This window comes from Crocuta crocuta, unplaced genomic scaffold, assembly GCF_008692635.1.
Source record: "Crocuta crocuta isolate KB4526 unplaced genomic scaffold, BGI_CrCroc_1.0 scaffold119, whole genome shotgun sequence".
Lineage (NCBI taxonomy): Eukaryota > Metazoa > Chordata > Mammalia > Carnivora > Hyaenidae > Crocuta > Crocuta crocuta.
In genome coordinates this window covers 8,440,914-8,466,040 of record NW_027551562.1, presented here as the reverse complement: position 1 = coordinate 8,466,040, position 25,127 = coordinate 8,440,914, and the positions used below count along the sequence as shown (strand labels likewise).

The window sequence follows — 25,127 nt, the reverse complement described above, 5'->3', positions numbered from 1 at the left end:
GCTTCTGTAACCAGTGGAGGTTACTTTTTTTTTTTTGCATGACAAATTCGCTGATCTTAGATTACAGTGCTTGCACCCATACAGCAGATTTGCTGTCTCAGGTAGCAGTTACCGTAACAATAGTTGGCTCTTGAACTGCCGTCTCTCCATAGAAGATGTTGAATCATTTTTCAGATAGATACTTAACTCAGTCACGTTCTGTGCTGCAAAGGGACATTGGCTGCCACTCTCTTAGAGACGGGCATATTGGAGAAGCACATTGTCAGAACGGTGAGACCTAGTGTCAAGTTGACTTAGTTGACGAGGACTCGCAGGTGCTTCCACTGGGACCCAGTTGGCCCCGCGGGTGGGAATACGGGGACTGTCACCCCTCCGTCTGCGTGTGGCACCCAGGGCTTCGGGCCGAGCTGTGGGTGAGACCGGCGGGCCGGGGGCGTGGGGCCGTGCTCCTCCCTGCTGGGGGCTGCCTTCAGGCGTGGGCCCGAGGCTGGTGGCCTGTCCAGCGGCTATGAAGCTCTTCATTTCGCCTCCCAGGTTACCACACCGCCGTCTTCGGCGTCTTCAGTGACTGTTTGCTGGACAACCTCCCGGGAGTGAAGACCAGTGGCTCCACAGTGGAGGTCATTCCTGCGCTGCCCCGACTGCAGATCAGCACCTCGCTGCCCAGGTAGGGTGCCGTCCCCCCGCCTTCTGACAGGGAGGGGCGCGGACAGTAGTTGGTAGCAGACGTTTATTTTATTTTTAAAAATTTCTTTAGTGTTTATGTATTTGTTTTTGAGAGTAAGAGAGAAAGTGCATGAGCAAAGTAGAGGCAGAGAGAGAGGGAGACACAGACTTGGAAGCAGGCTCCAGGCTCTGAGCTGTCAGCACAGAGCCCGATGCGGGGCTCGAACCCACGAGCCGTGAGAACGTGACCTGAGCCGAAGTTGGATGCTCAACCCACTAAGCCACCCACGTGCCTCTAGTAGACATTTAAAAAAATTTTTTTTAGTGTTTTATTTATTTCTGAGAGAGAGAGAGAGAGAGAGACAGTGTGAGCAAGGGAGGGTCAGAGAGAGGGAGACACAACATGAAACAGGCTCCAGGCTCTGAGCTAGCTGTTAGCACAGAACTGGACACGAGGCTCAAATGCATGAACCGTGAGACCATGACCTGAGCCGAAGTCGGACGCTTAACTGACTAAGTCACCCAGATGCCCTGTAGTAGACATTTTTTTAAAAAAAATTTACCTTCTTTGAGAGAGAGAGAGAGACAGCGTGAGCAGGGGAGGGTCAGAGAGAGAGGGAGATGCAGAATCAGAAGCAGGGTCCAGGCTCTGAGCTAGCTGTCAGCACAGAGCCCGACGCGGGGCTTGAACCCACAAACTGAGATGATGACCTGAGCCGAAGTTGGACGCTTAACTGACTAAGCCACCCATATGCCCTGTAGTAGACATTTTTTAAAAAAATATTTTTATTTATTTCTAGGAGAGAGAGAGAGAGACAGCGTGAGCAGGGGAGGGTCAGAGACAGAGGGAGTCACAGACTGAAACAGGCTCCAGGCTCTGAGCTGGCAGTCAGCACAGAGCCCGACGTGGGGCTCGAACCCATGAACCGCGAGATCATGACCTAAGCGAAAGTCGGAGGCTTAACCGACTGAGCCACCCAGGTGCCCCTGTAGTAGACATTTTTAATGATGCCAAGAATCTGAGTTAATCTGTGATTCTTAGGATCAAAATATGGGTGAAGGGTTTCTTCAAGACAACCAGTAGGCAACATGCTTAAAGGGAGGTAGAACACCTGAAATGTTTCTTACTGTAAACAGAACAAAATGTGAAATTAACCTTTGGATTTTTTTTTTTTTTGATGAAAGACAGCTAACTCTTACCTTATAAAAAGTAGAAAAGTAGCATTAATTACTTTTTGCATACCCATGTAACATAAGCTAAAAAATGTCTATTTTAATTGCTTCAAAAAGTACGTCATGAAGATAATTCAGTTGGGATGATGGTTCTACGACTCTGTAAATTTACTAAACGTCATTGAATTATATACTTAAAACAGGTGAATTTCATGGTATGTAAGTAACACCTCAGTTAAAAAATGAATTTTATTGGTTTTAGTGTGGAGTACGTGATTTCAGTTGACTGTTCTTTAAGTGAGTGTTGCTCCTAATGAGTCTAATATCAATATCCTTGTGACCGAGGTAACACATTCAGTCCCCCACGTGTATGGACGCCTGCCCTGAGAAGTCTAGAGGACTAGCAAGTAATTGGAAATGCCCTTGACCTGGGCCTTGCCTGTTGCAGGAGCTCATGTCTGGAGGGGAGACGGACTCATCATAGTCACGTTTGCTAAGTGCTCTTTAACCTGGAAACTCTCCCATTCACGGTTCAGGAAGGCTCCACAGGTGTGATGTTTAAGTTGGGCCTTACAAGGTTCACACAGGTTGGCCAGATGATCGATCAAGCAAGGGAAAAATATGCCCAGAAAAGGGGACATAGCCGACTGCCGTCTCCTTCCTACGGCTCGCCCAGGACTCAGCCCCTTTCCAGCTCCAGCTCTGTCACACGGGCCCCCGTAGTTGGGGACCGTCAGCGCCTGTGTCGGCCAGGCCCTGTGGCAGCGCTAAGGCTCTGCTTTCTCCTGCCTTCTTTTTCTGCAGTCCCAGAGGGGCTGGTATCCTGTCTGTCTGAGAGGCAAAGTAATTCGTCCCGCCTGTTTTAGTTTTTCTGAATATGTCCTCTGCAATTGCAAGTTGACTGCAAATAGCTTTTGCTTAAGAAGGACTGCAGATTAAGATATGGAAAGAAGTCGTTTATAGTGAGGACAGGATTCATCTCCCTTCATTGACAGAGAAAGTTTATTTCTCGACTCATGAGTAACTTTGAAGGTGTAAAATGTGAGGTAATTCACCTTGATTCATTATGCTAGTATTTTCTGAAAATGAGGTTTGCATCTAGAAGCTCTTCTCTCAGAGCCTGGGGCGGGAGCCCCCCAGGAAGGGCATGGCTGGCTCCAGTGACCACCCCCTTTCTTTTGTGGCTGGACTTCTCCAGAGCATCGTATGTGCTTTTGAACTCGAGGTTATGGTGCAGCCTTTAGGCTGTGTGCCGGGCTGCGCTCCCACGAGGCCCGGGCCTCACCTGGCCATGCAGAGGTTGCCATATGGCCCAAGACCACTTGCCCAGTTGCCCTGTGTCCCCTTCGGCACTTGCAGGGATTGCTTGTCATTCGTACCCGTGACGTGGAGTTTTTTGTACATACTTGTCACTCCAGTCCCCATGGTATCCATCAAACAATCCTGTTTTCTTCTTCAGTCTGTGGGTTTTCTCAAGGCAGTTGTGAGCATGACATTTAAAAACTTTTTTTAGAGAGTGACAGTTCGCAGATCATTTGAATTAACTCATTGTGTCTTGTAGGCCTCACCATAATCCAGTAGTTAAGTATGTTTTTATGCTACACATGTGCGTGCGCGCACACACACACACGATGCTAAGCTCAAGTGGGACCCAGGATGCATCTGCATGTGGAAGATGCTCAGCATGTGGTGCTCACCCTCCCCTCCCAATAGCTCAGACTAGGCTCTAATTTGAAAGCCATGCTTCCCGAGTTCCTGCTTCTGGAATGTGTTAAGTCCGGGGATGTGCGTGGTTCTGAGATGCCTTTGTTTTCCTTTACTTTGCTTCTTTTACTAAATCCCTTTAACTCTTCCTGCTGTTTCAGATCTGCACATTCCTTGCAGCCTTCCTCTGGTGATGAAATCTCTACGAATGTGTCCGTCCAGCTTTACAACGGGGAGACTCAGCAACTTGTCATCAAATTGGAAAATATTGGGATGGAACCCTTGGAGAAACTGGAAGTCACCTCCAAGCTTCTCACTACCAAAGGTGGGTTCGGCCCCAGAAATGTTTGTCTTTGTTTGCTGAAGAGACACTTTGAGTAACCAGAGAGTTACTCTGAGTGCTCAGAGAGTCTAAAAGCTCCTTCCTCTTTTAATTTGATGCCATCATGAATTGGGTGTGCAAAGAACACATAAGGGAGGGAAGACTGCTCTCTCGTCCCTGAGGCCTTTACATTTACCAGATCCTTGGGAAGAATGCTCTTGAGTGAAGGGAGAGATCCATGGGCCGCTCCCACGTGGTGTCACTTGGGATCCGTCCATCTGCCCTGGGATTTTTGTGGGTTCAGGCGTAGAGCCTGTGCGCCCCCTCCTGAAGGCAGGCCCTCCGTTTCCTGTCCTGGGACGCATGAGCTGGTGGCACGGGGGGCGGGGAGGGTCATAAGATCTGGGTTGAAGTTTTGGCTTCCCTGTTGACTAGCTATTTGTCCACGAAAGAAGGCATTTGGACCGTGTGAAAAGGGTTAATCTGAGGTGTCCCGCCGGGGGAGAGTGCCCGTGCGTCTCGCGTTCCCTCGTTTCTCCCACTGCTTCTGACGTGCGAGGGAAAGGAAGCGTGTATGTGCCTGCCTTAGCCGGCCTCTTGTCCCCGTCTGTGCCTCTCCTCATCGGGAAATGCTGCCCGTGTTCACATTCTCGCTGTCTCCTACTCGCTCTGTATTACCTCTGGGGAAGGAATTTAACCTCTCTTGGATTTTTCCTCTCTGTAAAAGAACACTAATAACAGCACCTCCATCACAGGGTTATAATGAGAATGAAATGAGATCGTATATGCAAAGTGCTTGGAAACGTGCTTGGCATGTTATCAGCACTCCGATTTGTTAGCTGTTACTGTTACTGCTATCTCCACCGCCACCATCTCCACACCACCGCCATCTCCCCAGCGCCGCCATCATCTCTGCCACCATCACCACCACAATCTCTGCCACCATCATCTCCACCACTGTCAGCACCACGTTCTCCACCTCTGTCACCACCACCGTTACTATTATCGCCACCATCACCACTACCATTATCACCATCACCACCGTGTCTGCAAACATCACCACCGTCACCACAGTCATCACCACCACCACCACCAGTACCACCTCCACCATCCCTACCAACATCACCAATGTCTCTGCTGCCATCACCACCATCTCCACCACCACCGTCATCTCTACCACCACCTCCACTACTACCACCACCGTCTCTGCCACCATCACCGCCATAATCTCCACCAGCATCATCTCCACTAAGCACCATCTCTGCCCCCACCACCACTATTACTATCATCGTCACCACCTTCGCCACCATCACTTCTCCCACCATCATCACAGTCACCACCACTGTCACTGCCATCATTATTATCGCCATTACCGCCGCCGCCTCCACCACAATTGCCGCTACCTTCAGCAACATTTTCACCACCCCTCCTGCCCCCCTTACCGCCGCCACCGTCATTACCCCGACCACCATCACCATTTGTTTTCATTGTGTAGAATGCTCTACTGTGAATGAATGCATCACGATTTATGACTGAGCATGTTCGTGTGGTTTCCAGCTGGGGACTCTTGAGAATAGTGCTGCTCTGAGTATTTGGGCACCTGTTGGGTGGACCTCTGTAGATGTTTCTGTTGAGCGTAGCTCCAGGAGTAGGATGCTGGGGGGCCGGGGGGGTACGTGCATTCAGCGTTAGAGCCAGACCCCTTTCCAGAGTGGTTGCACTAGTTCACACCATCACTGTGTGAGTTCCGGTGCTCAAGTCCTCAGGTACTTGGTTTGTGGTCATTTTATGTGCGCTGGTGCTGAGGGTGGGGTGTAACCATAACGCCGGGGTTTAGTTTGCATTTGTCTGATGACCAGTGATGTTGAATTCCTTTCGTGTGGTTTTGGAAACTCGGATCCTTTCTTGTACAAGTACTTTGTCTGTTTTTCCTCTTGAGTGTTCTTCCTTGTCTCTGTCTCTGTCTCTGCCTGTCTCCCTCTGTCTACCCCCCTCTCCTGACTTGTACGACTTGTGTATATTCTGAGCATGAGTTTTCTGTTGGGAATAAGTGTGAATGTCTCCTGTGCTCATCGCTTTTTGTGTCTCATTTAAAACATCTTTGTACACTCTTAGCCTGTGGGGAGTGTGATGGTCCTCCCTTGGGCTCCTCCTTTCTTTCCCCGATCTTTGGGAGCAAGTGCATATGGGTTATGTGGGAAATGCGTCTCTGACACAAAATGCCTTTATCTGGTGTTCCGAATTTAACTAATTGGTTAGAGGGTGTGGTCGCTGCTGCATAAGTGAGCCATAGTGAGTGACAGGTAGTTACAGAGCTTATAATGATGAAGCCTGTCCTGTACGTTACCTTGTGTCACAGCTTAGCAACTAGAAACCGTCCTTTCCTTTTCTCAGATAAACCCAAATGGAAACCCTGTGCCCACTGCTGGCCACGAACTTGCTGCTGCTTTCTGAAGCGGGGCCCCTCCTGTTTGTGCCCTTGGGCGTCCTTGAACAACTCCCTGCTGTCCTAGAGCCAAGTCGCAGAGGCCTCTGCATCTGGCCTCTGCCCCACGCTTCAGCTTCATCTTAGCCACCTCTCCCCTTAAACTCTAGTCACGTGGGTTGTTGGGAGCTGATTTCAGTTTCCTGGACATTTGTACGGTCGCTTCTACGCCTTAGGATAAACTGTCTTCTCTCCCTAGAGCTCACCTTGCTAACTTCTGCTCCAGCCTCCATTACCTCCTCACCTTCAGTTCATTTCTCATCCAGCTTTCTGCTTGCTGGTCACTCTGGAAAAACCTTCCTAGCCTGGGCCGTTGGGACCCCACCTGTGTGGTCTCAGAGCGCCCCAAGGTGCTAATGCAGGCGCCCTTCACTGTGCGGCTGCGGTTCCTCGCTGTCTCTCCCCGACCAGCTGCGAGTCCCTCAGAGGCAGGATGATTGGTCTTTGATTTCCATGCCTGGTGCCTGGTAGGTGTTAGTGCTCAGGGCTAGTTGACGGAAAGAGCTTTCTCGTTTACAGAACAGGACTGATAGGAGTATGCTTGTCTCGCTTGCTGGGCGAGTGGGATGCAAACAATGGATACGCGTGGCTCACTTTGATATTTCTAATGAGTTGTGTGGGTCCCTTAGTTGTGTGGGTCACCCAGTGTTGTGTGAGTTCTAGCCTTGCTGCCTTGCTGGACCCTCTTCCTCCTGCGGAGACCTTGGCTGAGCACTGCCTTTCTGCATCCAGCTCTTGTCCCCGTCTGGGCGACCCTGGCCTTTGGTGTGCTTGTGCTTGTGAGCTCCCGTGCAACTTACTCTTCGTGTCAGCTCTGTCCCCTCACCCCAGTGTTTTACGGTGAGAATGTGCAGGCACACAGAGGAGCTGAGAGAATTTTACAGCACACACTGTGTACCACCATCCAGGTTCTGGAATTAACGTTTTCCTACATTTGTTGATCACGTAGCTTTCGAGCCTTCTATCCATCCATTAACCCATCTTATTTTTTTGTGTGGTTCAGAATAGGTCACAGATTTCAGTGCACTTTACCTACTAATACTTCAGGATGCACATTACTAGTTAGAGTTCCAAGTTTCCTTTTTTCTTTTTTGGTAAAATGTATATGCGGTGAAATGTATAAATATTAAAAAAAAATTTTTAACGTTTATTTTTGAGAGAGAGAGAGCGTGAGCAGAGGAGGGACAGAGACAGAAGGAGACACAGAATCTGAAGCAGACTCCAGGCTCTGAGCCCTGATGCAGGATTTGAACTCATGAACCATGAGATCATGACCTGAGCTGAAGTCAGATGCTTAACTGACTGAGCCACCCAGGTGTCCCAGTGAAATGTACAAATCTTTAATTACTATTTGAAGAGTTTTGACAAACACACATCTCCAGCCCAAGCTCTTACCAAGATCCTATTGTAGAAAATTTTTATCATGCAGAAGATGCCATTGCCCCCTTTCAAGCTGATCCCTGCTCACCCCAGAGTGGGTGTATTTATCACGTGGGCTTTCAGTCGGTACTTACTGATAGTGAGTCAGACAGTTGGAAACAGTCACAGGGATTGGACGGAATTCCAAGGTGAAGCCCTTGGTGGTGGGCACATCCCATGCACCATCAGTCACCCCTCACCCCAGTTCCCAAACTGAGTTCCCACGTGCCCACACCTCCCTGTCCTTCTTGCCATGTCTCTTTCCCGTGCAGCCCCTCTCGACTCTCAGCTCTAAGGTAGGACAGTGTCATTACCCCCACCGCATGGATAGGGGAAGCGAAAGCCCCAGAGGTTAAATGATCTGAGGTCACGGGACAGGTCTGTGATGACTGTGGGCCACCCCGCCCCCCAGCTCTGGGACCTTTACCCTAATGACAAGGTTAGGAGCCTCAGATCCACAGAATAGAGTGTGGCAAGTCCATTTCCAAACAGCACGTTTACAAGTGAGAAAAGAAAGCTGTCAGTTTTAAAATTCTCATCCCAAGATGCAATGCATTTACCAGTGGAATTAAAGTAATAAAAACAAACAACCTGTTTCTAGAATATACAGAGGGAATAATTCTGGTCATTGTTTCCCATATTAAGAGATGATCTCGGGGCGCCTGGGTGGCTTAGTCGGTTAAGCGTCCGACTTTCGCTCAGGTCATGATCTCGCGGTTTGTGGGTTCGAGCCCCACGTCGGGCTCTGTGCTGACTGCCAGCTCAGAGCCTGGAGCCTGTTTCAGTCTGTGACTCCCTCTCTCTCTGACCCTCCCCTGCTCACGCTGTCTCTCTCTCTCTCTCCTAGAAATAAATAAAACATTAAAAAAAAAAAAAAGAGATGATCTCATATGTCGGAGAAGAGGGGAAATGTCTGAGACTGGGGACACTCGGGTGTTTGAGCGGAGGAGGGAGCCAGGTCCCCGTGAGTTGTCCCTGTGGATGGTGGGGAGAGCGCACAGCTGCGGCTCCACTCGCACCAGCACTGTCTTATTTCTGCCCACGGGGCTCAGCCTCTTGCAGGGCCTCGCACACGTCTACTCCGTGGGAGTCTCCCACGTGCGGCTAAATGCCTCCGTCTCTGGGCTCCGTGTTGCTCCCTTCGTGCTGTTCCTTGTACATACCTTGGTAGTAACACGGACTCCGATGTTGTAGCGCCTACCACGTGCCAGGCGCGCGGTCCTCCAGGCAGTGTTTTCTTCCTAAATGATCAGGACACACGTAAGAGGTGTGGCTGGTCTGTTCTCTCACGGTGGCACCCCCAGTGCCTCACAGCTACAAGCAATGCTTGTCCCACAGTAGGTGCTCAATAAGTGCAGGGCGAGCACTGCTGTGCAGGGCTGTCATAAGGCTGAAAGGTTCACGCGGGACTTGGGGAGCTCTGAGGACGCTTCCGCGCACAAAAGCGTCTAGCTCACGCTTGCTCGAACAAGCCCGATCATTCTCCGTGTGTCCAGTCGCAAGGCCCGTGTGCTTCGGGCCTCACCGTGAGGGAGGCTGCCTGCAGGCCCCCCGTTCCCCTTCCNAGAGAGAGAAGGAGACACAGATTCTGAAGCAGACTCCAGGCTCTGAGCTGTCAGCACAGAGCCTGTTGTGGGGCCCGAACCAACAAACCAATTGATCATGACCTGAGCCAAAGTTGGACACTTAACTGACTAAGCCACCCAGGTGCCCCGATTGTACTTGCTTTTTAACAATCTTCCTAGATACGTTTGTGTGTACAAACCCAAATGTACACCCCCCTCCCTTAATATCTTTATTCTTCTAGTGTAATTTCTTTGGCTAGAAGCAATGACTCCTTTTAGTTGCTGTAACTAAAAACTCATGAGTGTTTTGATGGAAGTGAGACTGTCTACTGCTTACTGTTCTCATGAAGATTGCAGTGCAGTCTCTGCAGTTAGAGGCAAATGTGAACGGGCCTCAGTGTTGAAGGTCAACAGAGTAGCAATTTCTGTATTACTGTCAATGTGAAAGAGCCAGTTTCACTTGACTGCGTGAGAGGAGACTCTAGCATTAAAATAATGACTGTTATGTCTGAAACTAAATTCCACGGGGCGAAAAATTGGTAACAGAAGCTGCACTCTTGATTTATCTGGTTATTCCTTGCAGCATCTTGTTACATAGGATTTTTTCTTTAGTTCGAACTTGAGAAGAGGTTTTATTGAGTTATAGATGACATACTGTATTATATTAGTTTCAGGCGTCTAATAACCTGCTGGTTCGATGTTTTCATACATCATGAAACGATCATGTCGGTCTGGTTCCCATCTGTCCCCGTACAAAGTCGCGGCCGTGTTATTGACCGTACTCCGTTGTACCTCACATCCCTGTGACTTATTATTCCATAACTGGAAGTTGGCACCTCTTCGTCCCCGCACCTACTTCGCCCGTCCCCCCCACTCCTCCCTGGCAACCACCAGTTGCTTCTGTGTGTTTATGAGCATATTCCTGTTTTCTGTATTCATTTGTTCTGTTTTATAGAGTCCACATTCGAATGAAGTCATAGGATATTTGTCTTTTTCTGACTTACTTCACTCGGCATAATGCCCTCTAGGCGGTCTGCGTTGTCATGAACGGCAAGATGTCATCTTTTTGTGGGGGAGTGGGACCCCGTCGTATCGCACGGGATCTTCTGTCTCCATTCCGCCGTGCACGCACGCTGGGCTGCCTCCATCCCGTGGCTGATCCGCCGTCCACGCATGCTGGGCTGCCTCCATTACGTGGCTGATCTGCCATCCACTCACGCTGGGCTGCCTCCGTCCTGTGGCTGATCCGCCGTCCACGCACGCTGGGCTGCCTCCATCCCGTGGCTGATCCGCCGTCCACGCACGCTGGGCTGCCTCCATCCCGTGGCTGCGGTAATTAATGCTGCAGTGACCAGCGTGGCACATGTACTGTTTTGAATTCGTGTCTTCGTTTTCTTCAGATAAATACCTGGAAGTAGAACTCCTGGCTCATGTGCTACTTGTATTTTTAATTTTTTGAGCGCAGGATTTCCGAAAGGCGCCTCTGGTTATTCCACGGGAATAACCATGGGAACGAAAGGAGAAACAGGCGGGTGCACGGTTGAGGCACAAAGATGTACTGGATTGGATGGGGAAGCTCTTCCCTGTCTGCGCGGCTGCGGCCATGCGGGAGACTCCCGTGCGCCGTCAACTTCCTCGGGGTCGCTGCTCATGGAAACACCGTGGGTGTTTGTTAGCAGAGGGTGAATTAGCGGTGCTGCGTGAGCGGTTTGCCTGTTGTTGAATGTGTCATTCCTCAGCCGTGGAACTGAAGGGAAACAAGCAGGCTGCTTAGAGCTGTTGCTGCGTGTTCCCTGCGCTTCGGAACAGAATCCTGACGTCCGACCGGGGACATCCTTTACTCACCCGCGCCTTTGTGGGCGGGGGCACCGACCGGGGCATAGGTGTCAGATCTGTCCCGAGCTTGGCCTGTGTGTTTCGCCTCCGGTCCCTGCAGACTTCCCTTCCCTTCCTTCTTGTTGTGGCCCCTGCGCTCTGTCACAGTGTAGCATGGCTCCTCTTTGGCCCGGGAGACGGAAAGATAGGTCTTGCAGTCTGACAGCTTGGGCGTCCAGCCCCCGATCCGTTAGTTCTGTGTCCTGCGCGCGCGATGAGCGTTCCCGGCTGGGCTGTCCCCGGGCCCCAGGCCCCCTCTCAGGTCGTAATTTGGGAACACGCGGTAATGTGTCTGGCGCACAGAGCAGGGTGCCTGGCACGTGGCAGGTGCTGAGAAACTTCTGGGTTCCCTTCCCTGGAAGTGGTGCTTCGCTTCCCGTTTTCCACATCTGTCTGCCAGGACCTGGGGAACCAGGGCGTCGGGGTTGTTTAATCCAACTCTGAGCAAACTCAGGCCCCACTCGAGGAAGACAGATGCCTTTGTTTAACTTTCCTGGGCTGGCCTCTTGGCTTTCAGAACCCATCTCACATCCTTGTTCGCAGAGTTTTTCGAAATGTTTAGATTGAACAAAAGATGGGCGAGTGTGTTCTTGCATTAAAACTGTAGCAGCAGAACTGGAAGCCGTATAGTCAGGCCGCGTAAGTGCTGCCGTCCCACAGGGAGTGAAGCCAGAGGGGGGAGAGCCTGGGAAGCGGGCCGGGGGCAGCTCTGGACGGGGCAGAGGGTGGTCACTGGCTCCTCTGTTCCTAATCACAAAGGAGAACCTGTTACCCGTGCAGTTCTCAGGACCTGAGGGGCCCCGTGACGAGGTGGGGTGCCACGCAACGTGACAGTAGGAGTTACCCTCCCTGCTGAGGTTTATAACTTTTCTTGGCCTGGTCTCTTTCCGAGTTGCTTGTGTTCTGCTGTTTTTAATTTTAAACGTGGCAACACAGGGCAAAATTTTTAAAAGAAATCTTGTAGAAAAGTGGTTTGTTACTTCCTGCGTTGTAAAAGCATGGGGTGTCTTGGGGAATGGGAAAAAGGACTGGGTTTCCCGGTGCCTCCTTCCGTGGTCATACTGAGTCCCCCTTGCACGCCTGGCGTGGACGCAGGTGGAAGGGAGCCGGGAGCAGGCTGCTGTGGCCGGCAGTGGGTCGGGGCGCCGGGAGGGAGCCCCCGGGATCCGGCTGTCATCGTCATCGGTGTAGACTTAGCTGGTACGACGCGAGGCACACCGATTCCAACACCTGGAGGGACCGCGTGGCCCTCCGCCCCGAATGCAGGTCAGACTGGCACAGAAGCGAGCACCTCCTAGGTGGTGGCCATTGTGTCGGGCCCTGGGGCACCCAGGAGTCAGCCCCAAGTCCCCGTCCTCTGTGCTGCAGAGTGGACTTCCACTTGGATGTATTCAGAGCTTTGCTGACTCTCGGCGTCCTGTGTGCATCTCACAACCCACCCATCATCCACACGGCAGCCCCCGCGCCACCTCCTGAACGCTCTCCCAACCCCTCCGCTGGAACCCGGCTGCTCTTCCCATACATTGACGGTGTTACACACGGTGTTACAATAACATTCACTTCACTTGGCTTTGTGTTACTCAACAATCAAACATTTATATCACATTTATGTACACTCACCACACCAGGCCCATGAATAAAACATGAACTCTGTCCTGAAGGAGCTCACGATTCAGTGCAAGGAGTCAGGCATGTTCACTGGATGGAACTGAATTCCGACAGCACATCTTGTATTGTTTCCGCTACCTTTGAGTAACCACGGCGAGTGGGCTGACTGGTGTTCCTTCTAGGAAGACATTGAGACTCATGAACGTCTAGAGCTTGTTCAGCTCTGTGTCCCCTCGTGTGCATGATTGTGGTGGCCTTCTCCTTCAGGTCAGCCTTTTGCACAGTTGGAGGGTCACGGTAGAGAAGTGTACAGAATTCATCGGAAGACCTAGCAGAATGCCTCTGATCGGTACTGCGAGGCCTGACGCATTCAGAAGGCAGAGGAAGCTGGGGGGGTCTGGCGCTGCACTCTGGGAACTTCGAACATCCCGACTGGTTGTTTGGGGCCTGTCGTATTTCACGCTGACGGCCCGTAGCGACCATGCGCTCTGCTGCCCGCTTCGGTGGGGCTCAGGCTCCCCAGGGAGCTCAGACACCCAGCAGTGCTGGTGCAGACAGTTGAGACCAGGAAGAAAGTACATATTTTTTAAAATGATTCTTTATTTTTGAGAGTGGGGGGGTGAGGAGCAGAGGGAGACAGAGACACAGAACCTGAGCTGTCAGCACAGAACCCAACGTGGGGCTTGAGCTCACAAATCCGTGAGAGCCTGACCTGAGCTGAAGTTGGCATTTCACTGGCTGAGACACCCAGCTGCCATGAAAGTACATTTCTGAGCATCGAAGCCAACACTCTTTCATGAGTCTGCCGTCAGGACTGAACGGGTCGGCACATTAGGGGTGATGGACTCCTGGCCATGCCCGCCTGCCAGGGGAGGTGGCAGGAGGCCCTCCGAGGGCTGGTGTGGGTTTTGGGACAGCTTGGCCTGGCGCCTGCCTGGAGGAGGCTCTCTGTGAACATCCGCCGCCAGGCGGGCTGCTTGGGGGACAGCACCCAGCCCGCAGTTGTTTCTGCCGTCCTCCAGGCTTGTGTCTGCGGGCGCCCCCACAGCCCAGATGGGGTCACAGTTGAGGCCATGCCTCTGATTTCGCGTCTCTGTGACAAACCACAACCTCCGGGTCTCTGACACACCCAGCCTTCCGTGTTCTGCAGCCGAGGCCACGGGCAGCCCCGAGGGCATCTCACCGCTCATTTGGGCAGAGTGGATCTCTCGGTTGAAACACTTTGAGAAATGAAAAGTCAACCCAACAGCCAAGAATAGCGCTGTAGTTACTGGTTTTAGCTGAGTTTCCGCCCTCCTACCCTGGTTATAGATTCCCGCTAGACTGGACTGCTGGCCGAGAGGATCCACGCTTTCTCACAAATCCAGGAACTCAGCAGGGCCCCCTCCCAGCGCAGGCTGTCAGGACGGTGGATCCTGACTCAGTTCTCTGTGGCCCCGATTTGGGCAGTGCATTAACTGAGCAGTTTTGAGTCTGGTCTGTGTGTGACGGTGTTATAAGCTTTTAAGAAGTTTTCAGATTGAGGAGAATATCATCTGTCGCCTGGTCTGAGCTTCTGGGGGCTTCTCCTCTGCCCCTCACACTTGTTCTTTCCTATAATCAGAGATCGGCACGGTCCCTTTACAGGCAGGGGCCACTTCTTATTTACCTCCTTCCCCTCGAACCCCACACGGTGGCTGCCCTGGGGACACTGTAGCTGTGCGGTGCGTGTCCCCTGGATGAATGAAACATTAACAGGGCACCAGACTTTCACATGAATCACCTAGGCCGCCTGTGTGCCAGGTTTCCGTGCCAAGGCCACGGGGCCTCTTGGCATCTTTACACGGACTCTGGTGTCTCTCTGCCGCTGAAGAGGCATGTCATCTCGGGATGACAGAGGACAGCTGTCAGGGGCGGTGCTGGTCCCGGCGCACACGACCTGCCATCTCTTCTCAAGGTCCTCTGTTCCGTCACTGTAGTCATGCTTTCATTGTACGTACTCTGCACTCAGGTTGTGAAGCTGGGTGGGGTAATGTTCCAGAAAAGCAGTGAGAGGCAGAACCTCCAGTGGAAAGAGCCCAGTGTTTGCCGGTCCGGGCCCTGACTCTTGGTTCTTTGACTTCTAAAAGAGCTGTGTGGCCACGGGTAACTTGCTTAAGCTCTCTGAGCTTCTGTTGCCTGCTTCATAACATGGGAATAACATAGCTGTAGTCTGAAGTTAGACGATAGTACTTAATAGATGGTTGTATCACTTACTATTATTAAAAAGGGACTCTAGGATACAAGTTTGTCTTGTCCCGGGCTTTCCTGTCTGCCCTACAGAGCAAGTTAGCACGGGGAGCGGGAAGGACAGGCCGAGCTTACCCAGTTAGCTTGGACCAGCTTTTCTGAAGCCCCTCAAATTCTTTTCGGGCACTTGACAGCCTGCCAGCTTGCACAGCTGCAGCGGGCTTAAATCCCTGCTCCGGAGAAGTTTATCCAGCTGGTGGAGTTGAGTCTGGGGGCTCAGTGACACACGTGCCCCAGGTGACTGCTGTCCTTGTCATCAATTCACAGTACTGTCTGGCCCTGACTGAGGGCCCTGCAGAAAGTGGCTGTATTGGCTCAGACCCCAGCTCACTCTCCTGGGTGGGCCTCGGTCCTCCATGTGCTCAGGCCTGTGCCGACTTGCAGGCCGGATTTACAGGGCTTCTCCCCACGGTGCACTGGAGTGGCGGCGGGGGGGTGGGGGGGTCGGATTTGGACATGAGAGTCCAACACTGGCACGTGCGTCTGCGCGTGTGCGTGTTTATGGAAGTGTAATAGATCGCCTCGCTGCAGAACATCCAGGCGATGAAAAGTTTGCAGTTACCTGCTGTCCCGGGACTCAGAGAGCCCCAGGAAGCTTCCAGGGTTGCTTTCTGCTTTCTTCCCACGTGAGCATTTTTGTGCAGGGAGGTCCTAGTGTACGTTCACTCCGGTGATCTGCTTGCTTTGTGTTGCTGTCTCCCCACCTGGTATAAGTCTAAGTCTGAAGCATCTTGGAATATGTTTGCCCGTTCCCGAGTGCCCCCTATGTGCCCGGCGCTGTTCCTTGGGAGCGGGAAGGGTGTTGATGGCACCTAATATCACTGGGCTCTTACTGGGTGCCAAGCACAGAGCTGGGGACTCCGCATGCCTCCACGGTGGGGAGCTGGGGGGTCCAGCGGGGATAACTAACATGGGTGGAGGGCTGCGTTTAAGCCAGACCGTGTCCTCATCGCTTTACTCTCATTAGCTCATTTCTTTTCCATGACAACCCATTTTATAGATGGGTACACTGAGGCACATGGAAGTTTGGTGGCTTACCTAAGGATAGCCAGCTAAAGCCAGGAGTTGAACCCAGGAGTTGACCCTGGCATTCTTAACCAGCATGGTGCCCTGCTCCTCATGGGAGTGGGGAGCCTCAAGGCAACGTCTAGCCTGTCTTCCAGTTGTTGATTGATTGGTGGAAGAGTGAGCTGCTTGGCATGGGGGGTGATGTTCTAACAGAGGGGGCACTTTGGAGCCCAGAGGAGCAATGCAGGGTGGGAAAGGCATCACAGGAAAGGAGCCTTCAGATTGGGTTGTGAAGGAGGAGTCAGACTTCACTGTGCAAGAGAGGGGGCCAGGAGGCCTCGGGAGGCAAACAGTATGTGTGGATGTGTAACTGGGGCCTGGCGGGTGAGGCCAGGCTGCTCCTGCCAGGGCATGTCTGTGCCGTGGGGGCCCCATACTCTGGTGCAGCTGGAATGCACCGGCGAGCCCTCACCTAGTGCCTGCCCCTGCATGGGAGACCTCAGGCTGATGGAATCTTCCGGAGGGAGGCCTTTGCAGGGCCTTAGTATCTTAGCTGGTATTGGCATTTCATAAAGGGTTGGTCAGCCCTGCTCTAGCGGATGACTAGGCCGTTTAAAGAAGTTAGCATGCCCTTCAGCACCCCAGGGGCTTTGCGACCCGGCCTTCCAGCACCTAAAGCCCATGTGATGTTCTGTCCAGGCTTCACATAGCCCGGCGTCATAGCCCCTTCTATTCCGAAAGCATTTACTGGATTGGAAGATAGAGCCATGGAATATAGGAATAAGGTGAACTCAGATTTACAGAATGTGAGTTACTGGGTTGCTGAGAGGATTTGGGTGCTTTTGCTTGTTTGGGAGCAAAGGCAGTAACTTGCATTGAGGAGTCGGGCGCTGGCGACCAGGGGCACACGCGGCAGGCAGCGAGGATTCCGGGGCTGCGCTTCAGAGCAGCGGGCGGGTCACTGGTGAAGCTGTGTGCGCTGCGCCCCTGCTCACAGGTGGCGGAACGGTCAGCAAGTGTGTGGTCCCTGCCATGTGGGAGACCAACCACACACGATCCCACTCCCTCTTTTTTTGTTTTTTTTTAAATTTTTTTTTGGGGGGGAGAGAGAGAGAGTAAGCGAGTGCATGAGCGCTTGCGAGTGGGGGAGGGGCAGAGAGAGGGAATGTTAAGCAGACTCCGTGCGAGCGGGATGCAGGGATCAGGACCTGCCCCGAAATCAAGAGTGGGCGCCCCCCACCCCTGTTTGTGACCCGCCTGCCTCCTCCCCACCTTCCAAGCCGTGTCTGGAGAGCATTGTTTCTGTGGTGTGGGCGCGCCCCCCGCGGCCCCGCCTGTGGTGACTCTGCCCCGACTCTGGCTCTCCCGACTACCCGTCTTTTCCTCCGTCTTTCCGCACGAACGCGGTCGCGTCAGCACGGGGCCTCGGGACGCCCTGTGAGTCCGCGGAGCTGCGTGCCACGGCCCGTTCTCACTCGCTGAACTGCCTTGACCACACACGTCCGCCCTGGTTTCCAGGGGGAGGATGGCTGTGCCGGGAATGGAGCCACATAGCCTCGTGTGGAGGCTCTGACACCCCCGGGGCGCATCGTCTGTGCCTGTGTCACCCCTGGGGTGCGCCATGAGGGCCCGCGTCACCCCCGGGACATGCTGTGAGGGCCCGCGTCACCCCTGGGGTGCGCTGTGAGTGCCCGCGTCACCCCCGGGACATGCTGTGAGGGCCCGCGTCACCCCTGGGGTGCGCCGTGAGTGCCCGCGTCACCCCCGGGACATGCTGTGAGGGCCCGCGTCACCCCCCGGGGCGCACCCTGAGTGCCTGTGTCACCCCCGGGACATGCTGTGAGAGCCCGCGTCACCCCTGGGGCGCATCGTGAGTGCCCGCGTCACCCCTGGGGCATGCCGTGAGTGCCTGCGTCACCCCTGGGGCTCACCGTGAGTGCCCGCGTCACCCCCCTGGGGCGCACCGTGAGTGCCCGCGTCACCCCTGGGGTGCACTGTGAGTGCCCGCGTCACCCCCGGGACATGCCGTGAGGGCCCGCGTCACCCCCGGGACATGCCGTGAGGGCCCGCGTCACCCCCGGGACATGCCGTGAGGGCCCGCGTCACCCCCGAGGCGTGGTCAGTGCCCGTGTCACCCCCCCTGGGGCGCACCGTGAGTGCCCGCGTCACCCCTGGGGCGCACCGTGAGTGCCCGCGTCACCCCCTTGGGGCGCACCGTGAGTGCCCGCGTCACCCCTGGGGTGCACCGTGAGTGCGAGCGCTGCGCTCCTGAGCTCCTTGCGTGGACACCCCCGACCTCCTCCTGTTGGTGAGCACCCCTCTCTGAGGGTCCCTGGGAATAAATGTGGTCTGGGAGCTGTGATGTGACCAGAGTGCGGCCGGCTCGGTGGGGGGACGGTGCCTTGACCGAGGGCACCACGTGACCTGTGCTCCGCAGTCAGCAAGCCCGCACCTGTTTTCTTCAGTCCGGCTCCCGCCTTCCACTCCCTTCCTGTGTGGGGGACGTCTGTGTCCTGAGAGCAGGACCTGATGTTTGTCTCAGCCTTGAGGAGCCTCATGCAGGGCGTGAAGAGATGCAGTGGCTCTGGAGCTATTTGGATGCTCTGGGTCTTGACCAGGGACGAGTTCCCTAATCTCCGTCCGCCTGGCTGCCTTATTCTGACAGACGTTTCCTACGGAGAAGGGGTTCCTAGAAGGGGAGACGGGAAGGTGGCCCGGAGGTGGGAAGGGCAGCACGTGGCTCCCGCACCTGGGCCTGCAGGGTCTGGGGGCGGGGGGGCCCTGAGGTGAGAACCCAGCGGGGCCTTCCCGGTGGACGCAGGAGGGGCCTGTTTTAATCACCTCCCGTCACCTGGTCGGTGAGGAGAGGTTCCTGCCCCGGCGTTACGGGGACGCCCGAGCACATGACACTGGCACGGGGCACAGGCGGTGACAGTTTCTAGTCACACATACAGCCTGGGTGAGGGGACAGTGTGTGCACGTGGGGCCACGTGGGGCTGCGGGAGGCGGGCCCTGTGGTCACACGGGGGAAGGCGCCCCGGTCCCTGTGGGGGACATCGTTGGCCTGTTTGAGGCCATGTGCGGGGCTCGGCCACTGTGCGGGGCCAGATGCGGGGTGGGGGCGGCTGCTGGTGAGGCTGGTCCCGGCCCCCTGGCCCCCCCAGATGCCGAGGCAGCACGTGACACTGGGCCTTGATTTTAGGCCTGAGGCGGGGTTGTCTGGCGGGTGTGGGAGCCACGAAGGCGACATGGCTGCTTCCACCTGACACGAATGGGCCCCCTCCTCCTGTCTCCCTTCCTCCCCCTCAGTGCATTGGTGTTTGCAGTGCTTCACACACACTGCTTTGCTTAATCGATAGAACAGCCCTGTGATGTGGGAGTTGTCACCCCATTTTCCACACGAAGACACCTCGGCTTAGAGGAGTCATTACCCTCCATCTGCTCCAGTCAGAGACGAACGGCATCAGGCCCCAGGCCGTCTGAGCTGACGCGCAGGGTCTGCAGGAGAGCGGGACGCCCCTCTGTGGGTGGGTGCCCGGCTCGGCACCCAGGCCCGTGTTTCCGATTCTGAATTCTTGTTTCCCGAGAGGCTCTCCTACTGACTGTGCTTCTCCCACTCACACGGATCTGTTTCCCTGGATGGTCCTTGTCGGGGGGTGGGGGGTGGTGGGGAGGGAGGCTCAGGGTAGCTCTGGTTCCCGTACGAGCGCAGGGGTGTGCTGATGATGCCGGCGAGGGGAGACCGCCAGGCAGGGGTGGAGGTGAGCTGGCCCCAAGCTTGGTGCTCTGTCCCTCTTCGTGCGTCACTCACGGACACAGGTGATTGCCTGGCAACACCCATGGGTCTGGAGTTTTCTTGGTACTTTGATCTATCACGTTTATACACTTTTTAAATTATTTTTTTAATATTTTAAAAAATGTTTATTTTTGAGNGGTTGGTAAGTCTCCTGTTGCCTCAGGGATGCTGTCATCACCGCTGCCATTGTCATTGTAGAAAAATTGTATGGTGACCTCTTGAGCTGGAACTTGGAAGAAACCCTTGCCCAATTTCCTCTGCAACCTGGGAAGGTGGCCACTTTCGTCCTCAACATCAAGGTGAAGCTGGATTTCTCGTGCCAGGAGAACCTCCTCCAAGACGTCAGTGACGGTGAGCCCCCCTCACCCCATGAGCCCCTCCCCCATCTTAACCAGAATGGAGTGGCCCCTCCGTGCTTGCTGCTCCGCTGCTGTAGCCCGCTCGCCAGTCGGTTGCTCGAGCTGCGCGAGACCCCTCCTGGGCCTTTAGTTTGAGTTTGCCCACTGCTTTCTGTACAGATCTGAGAGTCATATGGCTACGTTTTAGGCTAAATCATTTCTTAATTTCACAGTCTTTGCTGTTCTGTGCTCATTTGCCAGGAGGTCATCTTAAATTGGTGGAGTTACTGCATTTTTTCAAGTATAACTGCCGCGATCTAATTATCTGTGACACTAAAGTTCTTCAAAGTCTGGTGGTTTCTGTAAGGAGGTGGCGTCTGGGGGAAATGGGCATTTACACTTGCAGCGCTAGGACTAGCCGACGCGGAGTAAGATTTCACAGATTGATTGTGTCCAGTTATGACGGAACGTGTGCTTTCCTGCGTTGGTTTGGAGGCATCGCGGTGCGGGTTAGTCAGCTCAGGCCGTCTGTCTGCACCACGGAAATGGAGTTCCCGCAGTTCCGCAGGCTGGGTGTCTGGTGCCAGCATGGTGTCCCCTCGCCTTCCCGCAAGGGCACCAGCCCTGCTGGATTCGGGTTTCACCCTTGTGGCCTCACTTAACCTTTATTGCCCCTTACAGTCCTGTCTGCAGACACAGTCACACGTGGGGTCAGGGCTTCAACACTTGGATTTTGGGGCTGCAAACGTTCAGTTGAAGGGTGTTGTTTGAGACAGCAGACTCTGCCACTAGAACTTCCTGTGTTACTTGGGGTCAGCGACTTTGGCTTGTCTATGCCTTAGTCTTCTAGTGTCTAATGACCGTTCCTGGGGCTGTGAGGATTCGCGCTTCCCCGGGAGCAAGGTGAGGGCTCAGCACATGTCAGTTACACTCTGTCCCGCTGTTGCCCATCTGGAGCCGGACACGACATTTAACTCTCTCTGATTGTGAGACAGGCGCTGGACTAGGCCCCTGGATGACAGAGAGAGTGAGGGTGTGGCCTGGAGAACAATGAGGATGACAGCAGCTAATATTTAAGAGGTTTACGTAATCCAACCACTTAATCCTCGCAGCAGCCGTATGAAATAGGTGCTATTAATATCTCCATTTTACAAGTGAGGACGTTAAGGGCCAGAGAAGTTGAATAACTTCTCAAAGGTCACACAGCTAGGAAGCGACAGAGCTGGGCTGTGAACCCAGGCAGCTGACCCAGAGTCTGTTAACCCTGCTCTGGCCCCTTGTTGCCCCCAGAGGGTCAGCCAGAAAAATAAATATGGGATTAGAGCGCCCTGAGACTCAGGGACATGATGAGATGCAGCTCGCTTTACCTGGTGGGGACCTGTAGGGGCTCCCAGAGCTGCTGCGTGACTTGGGCCTCAATCAGCAAGTTTCTTCAGTGAAGAAAAAGCATGGCCCCCCAGGCCTTGCAAGCAACTGGCTGGTACAGAGGCTCAGAGGCCTGTCAGTTATGAAGTGTGTTTTACCTGCAGGCACTAGATGTCTGTGTGTCTGTCTCTCTCTGGGGATGGGACTCTCTTATCCAGCCAGTCTCTTCCAGCCGTACCCGGGTGCTTAGGAATGGTGCTGACGGGTGCTTAGGAATGGTGCTGTCCTGCTGAACACGGGAGATAAAGCTTAGTTACGGTTTCGTGTTCTCACAGCGGGGAATTCTCTTCTCTCCTCTTGCCCCTCTGAGGAGTCTCCAGCCATACTGGCCACCTGTCTCTGGAACATGTCCAGCTGTCCTGCCCCAGGGCCTCTGCACGGGCTCTGCTCTTGCCTGAATTGCTTTCCCCCAAGTCTGCAAGACCCACACCTGGTGTTCAGAGCTCAGTCCAGAAGTCTCCTCTGCAGAGAGGCCGCCTTCACCGTGTCAGCGGGACCAGCGCCCCCTCCCGCGTCATCCTTGCTGCTTTGGAGGGGAGTTTCAGGGAGCGGGACCCCATCTGTCCTGTGCTCACCCTTTCTGGGCTGTGACGGAGAGAGAGCTGTTACGCAGGATGTAGTCAGGATGAGTGAGCGAGCGGCTCTTCCCCCTCCTTCCCCTCCGGTGGGGGCTCCACCCTTATGACCTCATCTCAGTGTCAGCGCCTCCCAGGGGCCCCACTGTGTAGCCCTGTCACAGCGGGGGTTAGGGCTTCACCCTAGGGATTTGGGGACGACACAAACGTTCGGTCCGTAACACGCCTCATGAAATTTGTTCTCCTGTATTCTGTATATCTGACCACAGCGAGGCTCCTCGTATGATACTAATATTTGATTAAAATTGTTCGTATGTTATTAACACAGGTAGGAAAGCACGTTTGCTGTTGGACACTTTACAAACTGTGAAAGTGTCAAGTGGACCTAATATTATACCAGGACTTAGTATCAGATAGGATGGGTTCTTTTCTGCATGTGAGCTGCTTGATAGCATCAGACTGCCTTGCTCGGCAAGTAGACAGAGGGCTACACACAGAGGTTCTGACTTGTCTTTTTCCCCAAGAAGGGAGTTTGGCTGAGTAAACGGTGCCTGACACTCGTCCAGGGAGTGTTTGATTAGATGTCGTCCCCAGGGCCTGTCTGGGCAGGTAGACTTCCAGCCGAGCTACCTGGCTGTGCAGGGAAGGACAGGACACCGACTTGGCTGCCTGCTGAAGGTGGTGTGCTCTCCCTGAGAGACAGGAGGCCTCGGGGGGGACCCCAGCTGTCTTCGTTTTGGTGGCTGTGTGAGTTTATGTGCTCAGGCAGGCATAGTTTGTCATGTTAGTGCGTTCCTACCTTTTATGGCCTCTGCTGTTCTAAGCTGAGAGTGAAATTGTAATCTGAGATTTATAGTCTAGGAATACGTTCTCCTGTCCTTTAAAATCAAACCGGATCAAAGGGAGCTAGGATTATGATCTCTAAGTTGTTTGTAACTGTGGGGCTGCCCTGATTTCCCGTCTGTTAGTGATAGCACGTGTGTGAAGCAGAACGTGGTTGTTACTAACTCGATGCCCTCCCTGCTGATAATGGTGAACAGACGCTCTGGTTGGTTATTTCCACGGCAGATTGTAGAATTCAAGGCACAGAATCTCAATGGCCACAACCAGGGTAAGTTTTATAGAGGAACAAAAGATGGGCACCAAGGCCCACAAAAGACCGTTCCAGAGTACACTGTGATGTGTAGTTCAGGTGAAGGAGTCAAGAACTTCAGACACAAAACAAATGAACAAAAAAGAAACAAGAGAGAATCCCCCGCCCAGCTCTCACACACAGAGGACACACCAGTGGTTGCCAGAGTGCTGGTGCGGGGGGATGGGAGTCACCGAGCTGGACGAGCACCGGGCGGCGGGTGGAAGTGTTAGATCACTGTATTGCCCACCTGGAGCTAATAGCACCAGAGAGGCCACCTGTGGCCCTGCTTGGAGACACCCGTAAACTCGGTGACAGGGGCTTCTTGGAACTGGGAGGTGACCCGTGTGTGGCTCTCAGTCTGACACTTTCAGAAACCTTCATCTGGGAACTGCTTGTGGACCCAATTTGCTTTTCCAGCATGGACTCAGATTAACTATGGGTACCTAAATTAGATGCCATTTGAGGAATTTAGAGCAATAAATATAGCTATCATGCTAACCAGGATACCGGATTCAGTGTGCGTCGTGGACAGTCAGAAGAGGATTAGTGTTTATTGAGCAAAGTCAGAGGCTGCATAGAAGCCTGGGCCGGCCGCTTTATTTGTATACTTTCTATTTAACCTTCCCAGCAGCTCTGTAGAGTAGATGGTTTTACAGAATGAGTCCCATTTTGTAAAAACAACAGGAAGACTGTTCTAGATTAGAGGAGATTGAGGAGAAATCCAACATGACGTGCTGGATGCGGTCCTGGTCACATCCTAGGTTGAATGAAAATGCTCCAAGGACGTTTTTGGGACATCTGTGTCCTGGACGAGGCACGGGAGCAACAGACACAGCTGAGGAGGCGAAGGGCTCACTCACCCTCTCCCCGTCCCCCAGGGAAAAGTCGTGGGCGGGGGCCTGGCCCCTCTCGGGGCTGGGCTGGCTGTGCACATCAGGGTGCTTTGCAGGGAACGTGGCAGGAAACTCACTCCTCCACGATGGCGAGGCCGCTGTCTGCAAAAGTAGTTTTAAACGGTGTAATTATTTTGATGGGGATGATGTTGGTATTGGTATTCTGAAACTGTGTGGAATAAAGTGAGTGATTAGTTTTGTGGCCATCTGATTCTAGCATCTGGTCTTGAACTAGGATTCTTGTATGGAAGAAAGGAGGTAACAGATGTGAGAGAGTAGAGATTAAGTAAAGCCTTTTATTCAAGTCTAAGGACTTGAATAAAAATACCAGTCGAGTTGTGAGGTATTTAAAAATCAGCCCGTCTGCCCTGTGTACTGCCAAGGCCTAGACACTGAGCGGCCCCAGAGCAGGGAGTTGTCCAATTCTCATGTCACCGTCTGGAAACCCTCCTCCCGACTCAGAGAAGCCAGGGCTCCTCGGAGAAGTGGCCGTTCCCGGTCTGAGGCCGGAAGTGCAGGAAGGCAGTCTTGGAATGTGGCTTGAAGGCTGTAGCAGGGCCGCTGTCAGAGCAGGCTGGAGTGGTGTCAGGAGGAGCCGCCCCGAAGGCGCTGCCACTGACGGCCTGAGGGTCCCTAAGGATGACAGCTGTTCCAATCCCGCATTCTTCGTGCTGCCGGAAAGAATCTGCCGCCTTTGCAGATGACAGGGAACCAGTTCACTATTTTGCACGTGATCAGCAATGAGTGTTTATTCTGCCTTTCCGTACCCGTGCACCGTGGGACAGCCCAGCAGTTGATGAAGGGGTCTCCCTTTACCCACGTGTTCCAGGGATGATGGGATTACAGTACCTTCATTTTACAGTCCCTGGTAG

The 25,127-nt window shown here is 53.6% G+C and overlaps 1 protein-coding gene across 2 annotated transcripts in view; it reads left to right on the top strand.

Moving 5' to 3' along the window:
* TRAPPC9 (trafficking protein particle complex subunit 9) overlaps positions 1-25,127 on the top strand; it is a 544,285-nt gene that overhangs the window by 121,527 nt on the left and 397,631 nt on the right. For both annotated transcript variants that reach the window (XM_077749979.1, XM_077749978.1), the window contains 3 exons: positions 535-667; positions 3,705-3,868; positions 20,088-20,240. In XM_077749979.1, coding sequence (XP_077606105.1) covers positions 535-667; positions 3,705-3,868; positions 20,088-20,240 — 450 coding nt within the window. The remainder of the gene's footprint in view (positions 1-534; positions 668-3,704; positions 3,869-20,087; positions 20,241-25,127) is intronic.